The sequence below is a fragment of the Apostichopus japonicus genome, chromosome 3 (assembly GCF_037975245.1).
Source record: "Apostichopus japonicus isolate 1M-3 chromosome 3, ASM3797524v1, whole genome shotgun sequence".
In the NCBI taxonomy this organism is placed as follows: domain Eukaryota; kingdom Metazoa; phylum Echinodermata; class Holothuroidea; order Aspidochirotida; family Stichopodidae; genus Apostichopus; species Apostichopus japonicus.
Window position 1 is genome coordinate 17,987,173 of NC_092563.1, and position 16,420 is coordinate 18,003,592.

At 37.7% G+C, this 16,420-nt stretch overlaps 1 protein-coding gene across 2 annotated transcripts in view; it reads right to left on the reverse strand.

Annotated features, from left to right (window-relative positions):
* Positions 1-4,961: 4,961 nt before the first annotated feature.
* Positions 4,962-16,420, reverse strand: part of LOC139965290 (meckelin-like) — a 28,641-nt gene continuing 17,182 nt past the window's right edge. The window contains exons 18-29 of one of the 2 annotated variants that reach the window (XM_071967501.1): positions 15,497-15,676; positions 14,725-14,781; positions 14,045-14,185; positions 13,201-13,281; positions 12,345-12,461; positions 10,359-10,469; positions 10,011-10,041; positions 9,493-9,525; positions 7,410-7,504; positions 6,819-6,921; positions 6,143-6,285; positions 4,962-5,207 (exon numbers count right to left, since the gene is read on the reverse strand). In XM_071967501.1, the coding sequence (XP_071823602.1) occupies positions 5,127-5,207; positions 6,143-6,285; positions 6,819-6,921; positions 7,410-7,504; positions 9,493-9,525; positions 10,011-10,041; positions 10,359-10,469; positions 12,345-12,461; positions 13,201-13,281; positions 14,045-14,185; positions 14,725-14,781; positions 15,497-15,676 (1,173 nt within the window). In that variant the 3' untranslated portion in view covers positions 4,962-5,126. The remainder of the gene's footprint in view (positions 5,208-6,142; positions 6,286-6,818; positions 6,922-7,409; positions 7,505-9,492; positions 9,526-10,010; positions 10,042-10,358; positions 10,470-12,344; positions 12,462-13,200; positions 13,282-14,044; positions 14,186-14,724; positions 14,782-15,496; positions 15,677-16,420) is intronic. The other variant, XM_071967502.1, reaches the window with a different exon arrangement.

Here is a 16,420-nt window from a genome sequence, read left to right on the forward strand (position 1 = left end):
GTTTCTTTCTCTCTCATTTACATTTTCCTTTTGCTATGCTAGAAGTTGTTGAAAAAGGATTGATTTAATTTGCTATAGACTTAGAGACTAATTGGAAATTTCTAAAAAGTATATTCTTCTTCCTAACTTGGTGGTGCAACTTACCATCAGTGAAACTTCTCAAATGACAAAGCTGGCTCGCTCAAAGAGAAAAGCTTGAAACAGGCAAAAGTGATGGAATGTCATTTTTTATTTACACAAATGAAATAACAAGAAATATGAAAACTTTATTTTAAGCTCTTTTTCTGGTTACACCTGACATCTATCTTGAAAGATAAGTCAAAATCATGTTGAATACAGAAATGGACGGTGTTTTTTCAAGGTAAAAAATCGTTACAGGACTGCAACAAAATTATTTCCTTCAAGGTAATAAATTGTTATAGGACTGCTACAAACTGATTCCATTAAATGTAGTTCAAGGTGATAAATCATAACAGGACTGCTGTAAACTTACTCCCTTCAAGGTAGTTCAAGGTAAAAAATTGTTACAGGAACGCATCAGACTTGTTCCCTTCAAAGTGAATATAAAGTTTAACGATATCCTTTGTTATCTGTGAATCTTTCTGCGACACATTTTAATCCTTTCTCAGAGGTCAATTATATATAACAAAAAAAAAATACAAAAAAAATCAATACAAATTTATACATTTGTTAAGGTCTCTGATTCCATCTGGCAACATTCCGAAATCTTCTGCTGTGTAATACTTATAAGTCTGATGAACATTACATGACCATACTGCACCCTTCTCATACTTAAGTCATAGACTTGACACATTACCAATCTAATAGCATCTGTGAATGCTGTATAGCTGCAGTTAGACCTGTGCATTGTATATGTTTACCAATGATTTACAGTCTGAACACAATCAAACATTTCATGTACCATAGAAATGAGGGCATATCGATTTGATTTCAAAGATCATTTGAAAATAAATGAAAACGTAACTAGCAAAGATAAACTGCAGTAACAGATCTTTTAGGTCACAGAATTTCACTAGCATCAGATGACTGACCATAACATAATATGTAAATTTTCCATCCCAGACATAAATTAATTCCTCTTTCAATCTTTCATGATTAAGAAAGAAGTAACTCAACCTTGATAACACTGATGGAAATTATAAAATATTGCTCATTCTAACCCAGCAATTTTCATGGTATCACATGCACCCTAGCATTCATAAAAATGGACTCTCTCATTTGCTTGTGCCATGGAAAGGTACACCAATTTAAAACCATCTAATCGAAACTGTACACACAATCCGTCTGCTTATAAATCAAATATAAATTACAGGTTTACAAAAGAATTTTCATAACCAGATAGAAAGACAGATGAACTATATTATAACAATAAATTCTAAAAAGTGAATACCAATAGACGATAAAAAGTAAAAAATTGTATTAAAACGACAAAAGAGTAGAAATCTGAACACAAAAATGTAATTGGCTAAAGATAAACAGCAATCTAGGTTAAAGTACAACATGAATATGCATAACCAGCAAAGCCTTTTCCTTAAAGGCATTGAAGACTCGCCCCAATTCGCGTGCTGAAAAAGTTAACTTTCGGTTGCTTGCAAGTGAAGTTTACTTCTTGTCGCTACAAAATGCAGCAGTAATGAAACGTGATACCTTGTTATCTTCTATCTAGAACTGAGATGTCCATCGCTACTATGTACACTGTTTTGTGGGTATTGACCCAGTGGCGGATCCAGGATTTCGCCGAAGGGGGGGCCCAGATGGGAAATGCCTAATCGTCGTCCTGGGGGAGGGGTCTAAGGGGAGTGGGTGCCCCCCTCCCCTTTGGAAAATTTCACAAAATATGGAGGTCCTCGGTGCAATCTGGTGCTACTTTTCGTGAAAGTTTTGAGTAAAATTTATTTCCAATAAATCATGTATTCATGGTTTGCCGGGCATATATTTGCAATTTCGAGCAATGAGCTGGGATTTACGTCTTGGGGAGTAGGTGGTGATGCAAACTACTTTTTACCAGGCTACTCCAGGCCATTTCATCTTGGATGCCCCCTTCCAGATGGAGACTATTGATGCAGTCAGAGTGCCCCTCTCACCTTCACTTTATCAGAATGATGGTGTACTCTTTTTGCAAATTTATTTTACAAAAAATTACACGCACAGTGGCGTAGCTAGGATTTTTTGAGTGGGGGCCATGGGGGCTGTTCTTTCTTGTGGGGGGGGCGGAGTTTACTATCTAAGCGGAGCGCCACCTTGGTTGGCGCGGAGCGTACAGAGAAAATTTGAGATTTCAGCACCCCCCAGATCGCAGGAGATGGCACCTGTGAGGCAAAATAGCAACCAAAAAGATGTGCAACTTTGGTGACAGAAATGCAAAAAAGTTTTTTCTCTTTCATGCTGACTGGCCTTGCCAACTCAGCCAGACTTTTAACTTGAGGGAAGTTGGCATCATTTGTCGTTTCAAGCTGTCAAGGCCTTTCTCCCAACTCAAACCCCTGTGGGCTACCGGTAGATTTGCAGGATATGCCCACATGTGGACTTAAATAGCATTAGAGGAAGGGGGTGGAAGACTAACACGCATCGATGTTTCGGTAATGGTCCACATTGGTGGCTCGGTGCTTATTAGGCCATTTATTGGGTTTCTTGAGGCAGCTGTCATCAGAATCTGGCTTTTTGTGCCAATCGATGACCGATAACATGTATTGGTATGTAAATTTCTTTTTCATATATCTAGCAACACTCTAAAAACAAATGAGTGGATTTCATTCCATTGGAGTGATCACTCGGCGCACTTCAAATTAAGAGTGAAATTTAACTCTATTGGAGTTAACCCTCACTCCTAATATGAGTGAATATAACTCTATTAGGAGTTAAGATTTACTCCAATGGAGTGGAAATTCACTCTTATACCGGAATGTGCTCAGTGATCACTCCCATGGAGTGAAATTCACCTATGTTTTTATCAGTACAGTACAGTGCATATCATCATAGACGAACGTACGTACGTACTACTACGTACGTTCGTATATCAGACGCACTCGATACCCACGATACGATACGGTCCTGGAGAAACTATTTCCACTCATCATTTTTTAAGGCGATACAGTAGTGAGTATTGAACAGGCACAGCCGCATGTTTGCAGGAAATTCAGAATTCCCAATATTTTATATCTCTACCAGTAGTGAAAATCATGTTTTTCGACAGTTTCGTGGACATAAAAAGTTGTTTTGTGGAATATTCAATGACATATCAGGGGCGAATGCAGGATTTGTGACAGGGGGGGGGGGTCTGACTGGTTCAGCCGCGCCTGAACGTAAGACTATCTAAGCGGAGCGCCATCATCGGTTGGCGCGGAGCGTACAAGAAAATTTTTGGCTTTACAAACCCCCAGATGGCCGGAAACGGCACTTCCCGAGTATTCTATAGCAGCATGTACCTAGCCTGAAAATATGGATCTCATGTCTGCAATTTCAGGCCCCCCGTAGGCCACTGATCACGCATGGGGCCCTTTCCCTCGAACGCGGTAAAAAAAAAAAAAAAAATCAGGATTTTCAAAAAGGGGGGCCCGGGCCCCCCGGGCCCCCCCCTGGATCCGCCCCTGTGACCCTAGCTGTATGTATTGACTGTACACTAGTGTCTAATTACCGACAGTAGCAAGCTGTGTGTGTATTTTCTGGGATCGATGGTGGTGTCTAACACTTCTGTTACACCTCATTCGAAACTAGGTCAGATTACCGGCATGAAACGTTTCTTTGTGCACAAGTCTTCACACCCTTTAAAGTACTACGGGACACCTACCCAACATATTCAGTACATTTGTTGTGTGTGATAATGTCATTCACAATCTGTTCAAATTTGTCGAAAAGCCCTCTTCATTTATAAGATATCCACATCTGAAAGTTTGGATAAATCTGGGGAAACTCATTAAATTTGTGCAAACTATGACGTGGAGTGTTGCGCTCATCAAAATTTCTTATTTTAATCCTTAATAGGTTAACCTCTGATTACAAGCCCACATATATCATTTGCATAATGTGATGTTCCTCTTTTCAAAGGAGACTGTAAAATATTTCAAAACATCGCCTAAGGCCGCAACCTGTTTTCAGTGTCCTTAAAACGAAAGTTGTGAAAACAAAAGGGATAACATAACAGAAAATTAGGCAGTCACTCCCTGTACATCATTAATGTGCATAATTACTTAATGTTCATTCATATAAATTAAACTAGAATTGAGAAAAGACTTGTCAAATGTTCAATCTTTGATGGGTTTTGATGGGAGTTGCAGCTATTTTAATTTCTTATGCCTTTTAGAGTGATAAGGACAAGGTTGTTCATATAAAATGCTAGACGAAGATGCTAACATGGATGACTCCCGGCAGAATTTTAGTGTTGAAATGTCGCCATCTTTAAAATTTGTAATTGCGTTATTATATCTTTTCCTATTGCCTTTCTGTGTGTTAAATGTTTGAGGAGCTGAATTTAGAAATGAGGTGCGTGCAAAACATTTTGATAGCACTAGTTGTTCAAGGAGCCTCTGATGTTCAAATACTGATCCCCACCCCCCTCCCTTCCCCCGCCCCCCCAAATGAAAAATGGTATTGAAACACAGCTTGGACTCCACCAGAACAGTGACTTCAAAATAGTCTGGAACATGAAATATTAATTTCGTGCCTATAGTCATCCTTCAAGCAACAGCTCTCATGTACATGCAACAAACTAATAACATATTGTTGCGCTCGAGTGTATTTGAAGAAAATTACCAGGTATGACAGAGTCAACTTTTAAATTTATATTAATATAGCTTTGCATGTAAGATTATAGGCATACAAGGGGAACAATCCCCCCCCCCTCCCCTCATCTGCCTTTCCAAGTACCACTTTTCCAGGCACATCCTCCGAGGCACCCCCTTCCCTGAATTTATTCCTTCAGACGTCCATCATCTACTAAGGTGGTATGACCACAGTTAAGAAATGTTTTCATCCTCTTGTGTCCATTCACATCAAGAAATGCACCGCTAATAACCTCAGATCACTACAACGCTCCATCTTATGAATACAAGGACTGTTTTGGTAATTATCTTCATCTTACACTCGTCACAACATACGCTGCTTTTCACTCAGATTAGAAACCTTTCATCCACTAAGGTTTTCTTGGCAAGATTGTACCTTCCAAAACTACTTCTGAGCATGCTAAGTACCTGCCAAAAAAATGGAATGAAAAAACAATTGTTTGATTGTTAAAAGGTACATCAGGAATTTATGAACCTGCTTGGTATTAAATCTAAGCTAGACGAAGAGAAGAATTTTGTGCGAGACTTTATCTCTCGTCTCCATGGTGGTAGAAATGGTAACACTTGATCTCCAATGTAATTAAAAGAGATGGTTGGTATTGGGAGTTATCATGATTCCAGTTTTTGTATTTCTGAGGTGTAATCAAGTCCAGCTCGCATTTTGTGTACTTCCCAATTCAATTTCCAAACAATGAGCTGGCATTTGACTTCCGACTTGACTTTTGACAAGAATAGAAATGAACTTTCAAATGATTAACCCCATTTTCTTAAAAGATATCGCAAAGATTAATGGCAGGTTGTGTTAACAACGAATCTGTTGTTGAGCCTCTTGCTAGGTTAATTCTAAGTTTTAACATTCTGTATGGGTGATTAGAATCCTAAGATGGCTTTTTTTCTTCCCAAAGTCACTCTATAGGAACAGCTTAGTTCTTTGTAAATCAAATGTATAAGAAAACAAAATATTAGACATAATGATTGCAGGATCTTTGCCAGTGTCCATCAGAAGACGAACACATAATTCATGTCCATCATTGATATGAAGTATGTATGTGAATGTATGTATGTATGTATAATGTATGTATTTTAGATCCTCCTGCAAGCAGGAACTCACCAAGAAGCCATAATTGGCTTATCAAAGCCGCAAGCTGACCGAAGTCAGTCTCTTACATTCATATTTAACTTCCATGATTATGAATTGTCAACAACTCTGTAACTGGACGACATACATTAATCTTGGAGTGACTCGAACCGGGCACCTTATGATTGAAAGGCACCGGCGTAAACCACTGAGCTAAAACTCCTAGTGTTATTATTATTCCAAACATTTTCTTCTTTTTACTTACAATGCTGATGATGTAAGTTACAATTCCAGCCAAGAGATAATTCTGGAAGATGAGGTCGACCACGCAGAAGAGGAGCAGCTCAAATAGAAGAAGAGTCGATTCGTGACCGAAGAAGAGAGCCTGATCGAAAGAATGTCCGTCGTCTGGAGAAAAACCAAACGGAAGGGGATAAAATGGAAAGGATAAAATAAGAAAACGTTTCTTCTTTGGAGAAACAAACTACAAATGCCTGTGTCTCTTGAAGTGAGAAAAGGTTTCAAAGTTTAACGCAAGCAATGCACACTAAAAATGAGTATAAAACTAGACATTCCTCGGTATCTATCCTGTTTGTACAATGGTCATGAATGAATGTTGTCTTCTATCAAACACGTTCCCTTTCGACAAGTGTTCGGAAAATTAATTAGGAACGGAGCAGAGGTGGATTAAGGGGTTACGGAGGAGGACCTAAGAGCCCAGCAGACCCTCTCTTCCCTTAATGAACAACATTCACATTCATACAATGCAACAGCTAGCTACCAGTTCTGATGGTTACAAAATTTTATGCAATAAATGAAATAAAAAATTTAAAAACAAGGATGTGTGAAATTTTATTAAAGGGCAAAAGTTATTAGACAAGAAGTATATTCCTGAAAATGATTGTAAGCTAAAAAATAAAACAAAAAACCATGAAACAAACCATTGAAAAGAAATCCTTTATCCACTGGATCATAAAACTCCATATCCAGAATCTTCTCCAGCAGAAGTTTATCTTTGACCAAATAATCAATGTCTCTCATACCCTGGAAGGAACAGAGACAGAAGACATTGCATAAAACTTTTAAACAAGGGGGAGGTGGGGAGGGGGAGAGGAGGGGAGCGGGAGGAGAGGGGGAGGGGGAGGGGTGTGTGAGAAGTGTGATTGGGTTGTATTCAAAATTTTCTCAATTTTCTTACTAATGTCTATATACCATTGTTAGGCAAGTCATTAGGTTCCCTTAATCAGAATACCAAAAAAGTATCACGAAATTTGAAATATTTAAATTTTAAATTGTTTGAATGTAGTTATACACAAATGACTAAGGGGGAAGGGGTGGAGGTGGTAACGAATGTCCATAAATGAATGCTATTCATTATTTTGTAATCCAAACTGTATACATGAAACCTGAACTGATCTTAATATTGAAATCTCCAGTAAAAATGGCAATTTCATATTAAAGCTGAATAGACATTTTAAAAAAGTGAAATGGAAATTTTGTGCCAGATATCTTCCTTTCATTTCATAACTTACATGATCAATAAATGCTGAGAGAAACTTGTTCATAGTCCCGTAGGCTTCTAGAATGGTATCCACTTTAGTTCCACTTCTGTTAGACTGTGCTTGATCTAAATTGGTGATATCGAAGGGAAAAGAAATCAAACTTTTCTGAGTACTGAAGCAAAAATACCAACGTCACTGAAACTTTGTTTTATGAGATCATCACTGTGTCGGCTACTGGTTGCTTTTCATTATTTAAAGTACAAAAATGATGGTTGAAAAGGTCTCCTGAGATCGAGTCAAGAACAACAGAAGAGCCAGATACTTTTGCCACTTCTGAGATTTATATTTTGGGCATTTTCTATAAACCATTTCTGGCCGTTGATATACCATATCCACTGCATTAGTCACTAGTTAAGTTTCAAGAACATCTGAAATAATTTCAATTTGCAACGACCGACTTTTAAAATCCTCGGTACCAGCTCAAACTACGTCCAATTCCGTGAAGCATTAATGATGCGTTAACGAATTGCTCCGTCCTTTTGTCCTGCTTCCTCATCCTACCTTTGTCTGTCAGCCAAACAGTTGTGTTTCATACCACTTATGTTCCAGTATGGGCCAAAGGGAAAGAATGTGAAATGTGGTTGGTCCCCACAACATTTTCTATGTCCTTGCCTTCTGTCTACAATCCTGTGATAGGGCTTTTTCATGTTAATCAAAAGTAACACACCTTAAAGCTAAAAGAGAGTTTTGCAATCCGTTCCATTATTTATTCTAAAGTGGTCTTTGGCAAACAAACTCTGTGGATTTCCCAGGAAATAAATAACATAACCCTGGTCAATTTTCCATCAGATTCACAAATTTTGATTAAATTATCGCGACATTCAAGTCATGACTCGTTATAATACTCTCTATTGCGACATTCAAGTCATGACTCGTTATAATACTGTCTATCGCGACATTTAACAAACCGAAGTAGCAATGCAGTTTGTGCTAACAACTTTACATGGTAGGAAATGTTAAAGTGGTTAAAAACACAAAGAAATTAATATGAAACATTAGAATGAGAGTGACATAGAAAGAAAGATTAGTGACTGATCGAAAACAAAAAAATCATTATCACAGAGTGACTATGTTAACCTATCATAACAGTCTTAAAAGCGTTACTTTCTTTCCTGTTCAATTCTGCTCGCCTTGTGTACTGTTATGTATCAGCAGATTCCATTGTTATGATATAGCTCATTTCACTACTAGGCTGGGCTAAGGGGTAAGTTCAATTGTTTCCGTAACAAGAGTGATATTTAAGCCAAGCATCTCTCTGTAGCACCTGATTTTGACAATTCAGTTTAATGAGTCAAGATTGATTGGTATTTCAAAGAGATATTGTTCATGCATGTATAGTGGAGTAAACTTCACATGACCTCCCATCCCCACCCCTTCTCCCACCTCTCCTTCCAAGACAATAAACTAATGTCATCTCTCCTCTAGTGTTTCTCCTTTAATACTTCTCACTCATTTCTCTAGTGTCTATTCTTTAGGCAAAAAATGTCTTCTATTGTTATGCTCAATACTGTCGATGGTTCTTAATGTGGTTCTTTAAATGCATTGAAGACTCTCCCTAAACCGCATGCCGCCATCTGAAAAAGTTGCTTGCAAATGAAGTTTTTTTTGTGTTGCTACAAAATGCAGACAGTACTGAAACGTGATACCTTTTTATCTAGACCTGAGTTGTCCATTGCTGCTATGTACAATGTTGTGGGTATTGACCGTAGCTGCATGTATTGACTGTGCACTAGTGTCTAATTACTGACGGTAGCAAGCTGTGTATGTATTTTCTGGGATCGATGGTGGTGTCTAACACTTCAGCTACACCTCATTCAAAACTAGGTCAGATTACCAGCATGAGACGTTTCTTTGTGCGCGATTCTACAATGCCTTTAATGTAAATGAAACCCTACACGATATTTCTAGAGAAAACACTTTGAAAGACTTTGATGATGAAAGAGAGATGTAAGCATGTCAATAATGGATATTAATCAAACAATCAATAAATTGATCAATTAATCAATCAATCGGTCTTTGTTAGTTCTTGTGCCACATCAATCACACCCAATACCTGCGATGACATCACGTTGCATCTGCTGCGGGTCTAAGCAATCAAAGACAATACAATGCATTTCAAATTATGTAAATTTAGGATGAAACAATTACAATTCAAATCAAACTGATTTCTCAAATTGTATGTACAAAGATATTAAACACAACAAGATAAATAAAACAACACATTTAAATAGACACTTTGCCACTGGTGCTGCTAGCTACTTCAATCGCTAGAAATGGATTGCAGCAACTAATTCAAAAGTAGTCCCCCCGTTGTCTCAATAATCATAAGTTCTGAAACGTTAACAGAAGGGATTGTCTTCCTTTCATGCACACCTGGAAACACTTCAAGGAAAATACCCTAAATGAAGAACACCATCAGCAAACATTTAAGAACATAGAACAAAAAGTTCAAAGACAGACATAATGAGGAAATGTCTGAAGTCTCCCATGCAAAAAAAAACATATTTATATACCAAGCATTTTAGTAGTCTTCCCCTGATTATGCAGAGACTGACAGAATTGAATACTCACTTGCTCGTTGCTGCTCTGCCCTTGTGAGATTCTGTTGAGTGAAAACAAACAAATGAGTCTTAATAAAAAATAATCCAGAGATAAAATTACTTTTGACTAATGATGGGGAACATATTATCTAAGCATCCCTGCAGTGGAATCTAAGTTCAGTTCTTCCCTGCAAAATGATAATTGTTGAAATGAAGTTGTCATATTTTGTAACAAAATTTTCCACTTGAATTAAAAAAAAATTTTTTTTATCATAATTGATAGAAAAGTTTGACTATTGATTTTTGTCTATTAATTTGTAGGAGTGCATTTTAGCTAACTTGTTGATGCATATCAAGTTGTAGTAAAATTTCTACTCACCAATGGCTGTAAAATTCTGCTGTAATTTTCTCTAAATTTATTCTGCAGAAGTAATTCAAAGGTCTGTTGATCTGTGTTGGGTAAGAGACCTCTTTGGCCGACAAGATTTTCCTGTAAATTCGAAAGATAAATAGAGAGCAAGTTTGAGGAGTCACTTGATACAAGCAAGTGTGTGTATATTAAAAACTAAATGACATCACACACTAATTACATGCTTGTACTGTCAAAATACATATAAATACAGAGATACCTTATCTCACAGATGCCCACTAGGTGAGGCAGGGTGTTGCTAAACCTCATCCAACCGTAAACGATATCCTATCCTCCTTATTGCATGCATCTAGTACATCTACTAGGTGAGGCAGGGAGTTGCTAAACCTCATCCAACTATAAACGATAACCCATCCTCCTTACTGCATGCATCTAATACATCTACTAGGTGAGGCAGGGAGTTGCTAAACCTCATCCAACTATAAACGATAACCCATCCTCCTTACTGCATGCATCTAATACATCTACTAGGTGAGGCAGGGAGTTGCTAAACCTCATCCAACTATAAATAATATCCCATCCTCCTTATTGCATGAGTATAATACATCTACAAGGTGAGGCAGGGTGTTGCTAAACCTCATCCAACTATAAACGATATCCCATCCTCCTTATTGCATGCATCTAATACATCTACTAGGTGAGGCAGGGAGTTGCTAAACCTAGGTGAGGCAGGGAGTTGCTAAACCTCATCCAACTATAAACGATATCCTATCCTCCTTACTGCATGCATCTAATACATCTACTAGGTGAGGCAGGGAGTTGCTAAACCTCATCCAACTATAAACGATATCCCATCCTCCTTATTGCATGCATCTAATACATCTACTAGGTGAGGCAGGGAGTTGCTAAACCTCATCCAACTATAAACGATATCCCATCCTCCTTACTGCATGCATCTAATACATCTACTAGGTGAGGCAGGGAGTTGCTAAACCTCATCCAACTATAAACGATATCCCATCCTCCTTACTGCATGCATCTAATACATCTACTAGGTGAGGCAGGGAGTTGCTAAACCTCATCCAACTATAAACGATATCCCATCCTCCTTATTGCATGCATCTAATACATCTACTAGGTGAGGCAGGGAGTTGCTAAACCTCATCCAACTATAAACGATATCCCATCCTCCTTATTGCATGCATCTAATACATCTACTGGGTGAGGCAGGGAGTTGCTAAACCTCATCCAACAATAAACGATATCCCATCCTCCTTATTGCATGCATCTAATACATCTACTAGGTGAGGCAGGGAGTTGCTAAACCTCATCCAACTATGAAATGTTATCCCATCCTCCTTATTGCATGCATCTAATACATCTACTAGGTGAGGCAGGGAGTTGCTAAACCTCATCCAACTATAAACGATATCCCATCCTCCTTATTGCATGCATCTAATACATCTACTAGGTGAGGCAGGGAGTTGCTAAACCTCATCCAACTATAAACGATATCCTATCCTCCTTACTGCATGCATCTAATACATCTACTAGGTGAGGCAGGGAGTTGCTAAACCTCATCCAACTATAAACGATATCCCATCCTCCTTATTGCATGCATCTAATACATCTACTGGGTGAGGCAGGGAGTTGCTAAACCTCATCCAACTATAAATAATATCCCATCCTCCTTATTGCATGCATCTAATACATCTACTAGGTGAGGCAGGGAGTTGCTAAACCTCATCCAACTATAAATAATATCCCATCCTCCTTATTGCATGCATCTAATACATCTACTAGGTGAGGCAGGGAGTTGCTAAACCTCATCCAACTATAAACGATATCCCATCCTCCTTATTGCATGCATCTAATACAGCGTACAATTTACCCAATGAATGACACCCTCAAGGATTTAAAGTCACAGGTCACTTTAAATGGAATGCAAATAATTTGAAGATTCATTAAAATTGAACTCAAAGTACTCTAAATTACCTCTTCTCTCTTGAGTTGGGCTCTCATTTCTTTCATGTTGGTGTCTGAGAACCCATGCACAGATCTTCCGTGGATGTAGTGGCCATAGTTATTAGCGGATAAAATAAACACACTGATCTGTGGACGAATAATGGAGAAAGGATCGATAACGACAACAAATTATTCAGAAACAACGAATACTCGGACAAAAATGGAGTTTCCTAAATTCATCTGGACCCTTAATAGAACAGGGGGGGACAAAACTTACTGCATTAAGGCACTGTGTCAAGTGTAGGATGCTGAGGGACTGTCTCATCCTGCAGCCAGACTGTGTAGGACGTAAACCTGTGGTGCTGTGTGGTTCACACAATAGGCTAGGCTAGTATAGGCTAGCATAGGATAGTATAGGCTAGCATAGGCTAGTCTGCAGAGATAATCTCTGCTCTTTGATAATCATTCAGTCTTGTTTGCAGTGGATTTTGCAGACTTTCTTTTTGATAACGAAGCATAAAAGTACACAAATGTTATTAAAACCAGAGCAATATGTGCGTGGAAGGAAAGCTAGCGATCACCAAAGCAAAAGAAAATTCAACCGCAGCAGAACAGTAGATTGGAGTTCGTAACAAACTGTTGCCAAGACAACAAGACAAATCAACCAGAGTGAGCAAGCTGAGCAATGTGAAGTAACGCCTATCAGGTGCCTGAAGATCACACATTGTGTGAAACTTGAAATTCCCAAAAAGGTTCTAAAAATAATGATCCCAGTTATGCAAGTTGTACACATATGAAGCTCTATCAAATGGTATTGAGCAGTATTGATACATTAACTATGAAAACATCTCTCTCTTGCTATATATACATATATGTATTAACTTACATTTGCCATGGAGCAGAGGTCCACAAAGTTCTGCAGGATATCTTCAACAAACCGTTCATAAATAAATGTGAAATATATCCACTGTGGAAGCAAAGAATGGAACAAGAGGTTCAATCAACATAAATTCTATGCTATAATCCTGTCACAATGAAGCTCATTACCTTGGAAAGACAGATTTTATTTTATAAGAAGGGGAAAAAAAGTTTTAAAAAATGGAAATTCTCTCAAAACTGTGTTATACAATTGATTATTTAAAGAGACCAAGAACAGTTATCTTACAGAGAGCTAAGACTTCCACTTCTTTGGTTCTTCCAAGTGATGAAGATTATATGTAAAATACTTATAATAATATTTTGTTTATTTGACTGGTTTCTTCATGAAGTCCCTGTTTATTTTGCGAGGCAGATATACATATTGCCGTTTTAAAATATATGTATATCTATATATATATCAAAATATAAATATATATATGTATTTATAAATAGATATATATATACAAATATATATATATATATATGTTGAGACTAGTTGAGACTAGTGGAACACTAGTAGTTGTAACTCAGAGTTTCACGCGTTGAGCGATCATCAGACAACACAGTTGTCTGATAGACGCCAACCAACCAACTCTATATATATATATATACAAACTATATATATACAAACTATATATATATATTTGTATATATATATATATAAATAGTTTGTATATATATATATACAAACTATATATATATATATATATATATATATCAATGCCACCGAGACATTCAGTTCATGCCATGTTCTACCAGGTTTTATACTATCATGATCATCTGCTTATCTCTAAGTTCGAATGGATCCCTACCTGCACAGCCGCAATGAGCAGATAAATTCCGGTCGCCACGGCAAACCTGAGGATGACATCATACCCACCGTAGTAAGCGTTTGGGTCAGGGTTGATAGAACCGATGGGGTCTGTGGTGGTAAGGTGGACTAAGCCAACAACCTGAGTGAAAAGGTATAGACATTGAAGCATTACCGATGACGTCAAGTCAAAGGAGACCTTCTGTATTTGAATATTAAATTCATGCTAAATGTCTAAAATAATTTCTATGAGATTTGTTCAGGTTTGTTCTCAAGTTAATACATCCTTTACCAAATGGTAAAAGATACGATCTAGCTGGTTTGTACATTGTGATTATCTCAACACTCATCTCTCCCTAAGATACAAACAATGCTAAATAGATCTAGCCGAGGAATGCCGAAGTGAAATGGAGCACACATAGTGAGCAGAGAGATGGAGCACAGAGGGAAACAAAACAAAAGTATTGGGCAACCTCTAGAAATGATGTGTCCCTTACAATACATAAGAATATGTTACATAGCATTCTCCCACCCCCAACCAATTTTCCCGATGATCCCCACCCCCAACCAATTTTACCCCAACCCCACCAATGTAACTAAACAGTTAAAGATGAAAAGGATAACACTTCACAGGAATTAATTTTTCATACAACTGCATTTCCTACTGGTATCTAAACTCACCTCCAATAGGAACAGCATTACCAGTAGTTGTAATCCTGTATGACTCTTCCTTGTGGCCTGAAAGGGAAATCACAAACAAAAATAGAAAAACATTGATGGAGACTGGGCTGTAATGAGCAACTGCCTTTTTTTTTCTTTCCTCTTCTTCTGTTTTTGCACAGCTACTTTTTTTAAATGTGATAAGTTTTGTCCCCAAGATTCATAGAGTGGCTGTCTTTCGAATTTAAAAGATGCTCTGAAAAAGGGACAGGGAACATTATCAAAATTGGATCATTTCTGATCATTAAAACTTATATCACCTTTCTGGGGAGAAATATCTATTAAATGGCAAAATCTCTCAGAGGGGTTTAAAGGAGCAGGGTACATTTCATTACTAACACCACAAAAAAAATTCCTTGGTTTCTCCACTCAGTAATAACTGCTTCATTATTTACAACTTCTAAAAACACTACATGACAACTTTCTTAACAGAAACATGTTCAATCAGCAGTTTAGTATTCTATTGACTTGATGATAATAACAACCTTTAGCCTGTACAAGTTAGGCTAGGCTTAGGTACATTTCCTGTGAAAGTGTTCTAGACCTCATAACCCAAGCTGTTCTTACTTTTTTTATGGTTTTGTTTTGGTATTAAAAAACCAATCTGTTGTGACAGTAATGTAACATATTATTTTTATGTCCATATGGAGGAGGAGGGGTGTGGTGGTCATTATGCAATATGTATAACACTGTTGCCTTTATAAAATATTTCAAACAGAGGTTGTCATGTCACCTGTAGCTCGTTCCACTCGTTGGCTACGAAATAAGTTCTCCAGATGCTGACAGGTGCTGGCATGCCCTTGGTGATGGCTGCGTCGTTAGCCTGGACCAGACGACCCCTTGACCTCTCCCAATCGATCAAGAAGATGTCGGTCGAGCATTGCACCGCAAAGAGATGCACAAGGTCAAAGGCCTGAAAATAGAAAAGATATCACACAAAAAAGGGATAAAATCAATTTGAATTTATGAAACATTCCTTTAAAAATCCTGTGAAAATGTGTTTGCTAGGATTTTCTTCATATTTTTATACATTTTGAATTTTCAGGGTTCCAAGTATGTACGCTTAATGATGCATTATAGGAGCTTACCAAATGTTCTAGTTTCATTCAATGCTGCCTATGATACTGAGAGCAATTCTTCATAAAGCTATAACATAAAAACTGAGCAGACCAAAAACAATTCTACCAGCTTGATACTAAATGAATGTTGACTTAGAGGGACACAGTGCACAAGGAATCCAATATCTCACTTGTAGAACTGTTGCCACTCAATGACGTACTACCCGACATGGAATGAAAATACTTTCATGGATGGCTTTCGTAAACTGCAAACTTATTTTGAGTCTTTAAAAAGTTGGATAATTCAATCATGAAATGAAATCTTACACTATATGAAAACAAACCTGTAAGCTACTCAAACAGTTAAAAAAAAAGGTTGAAACTGTTATCAAAACTGTTTGGATAATCTAAACCATGCTTTTTTAACAGGTTAACTAAAGGCCACATCTGGCCTGTGAAAGATTTAGATCTGTCCTGCTAAGAAAGCAATCGGCCCATGATCTTTCCATATATCAGGTAAGCGGAATTTTAATGGGCTAATGCTTCAGCACCCTATTGGCCTACCCTGTACATAGCTCAATCTTGGTATTGCCAGTTTT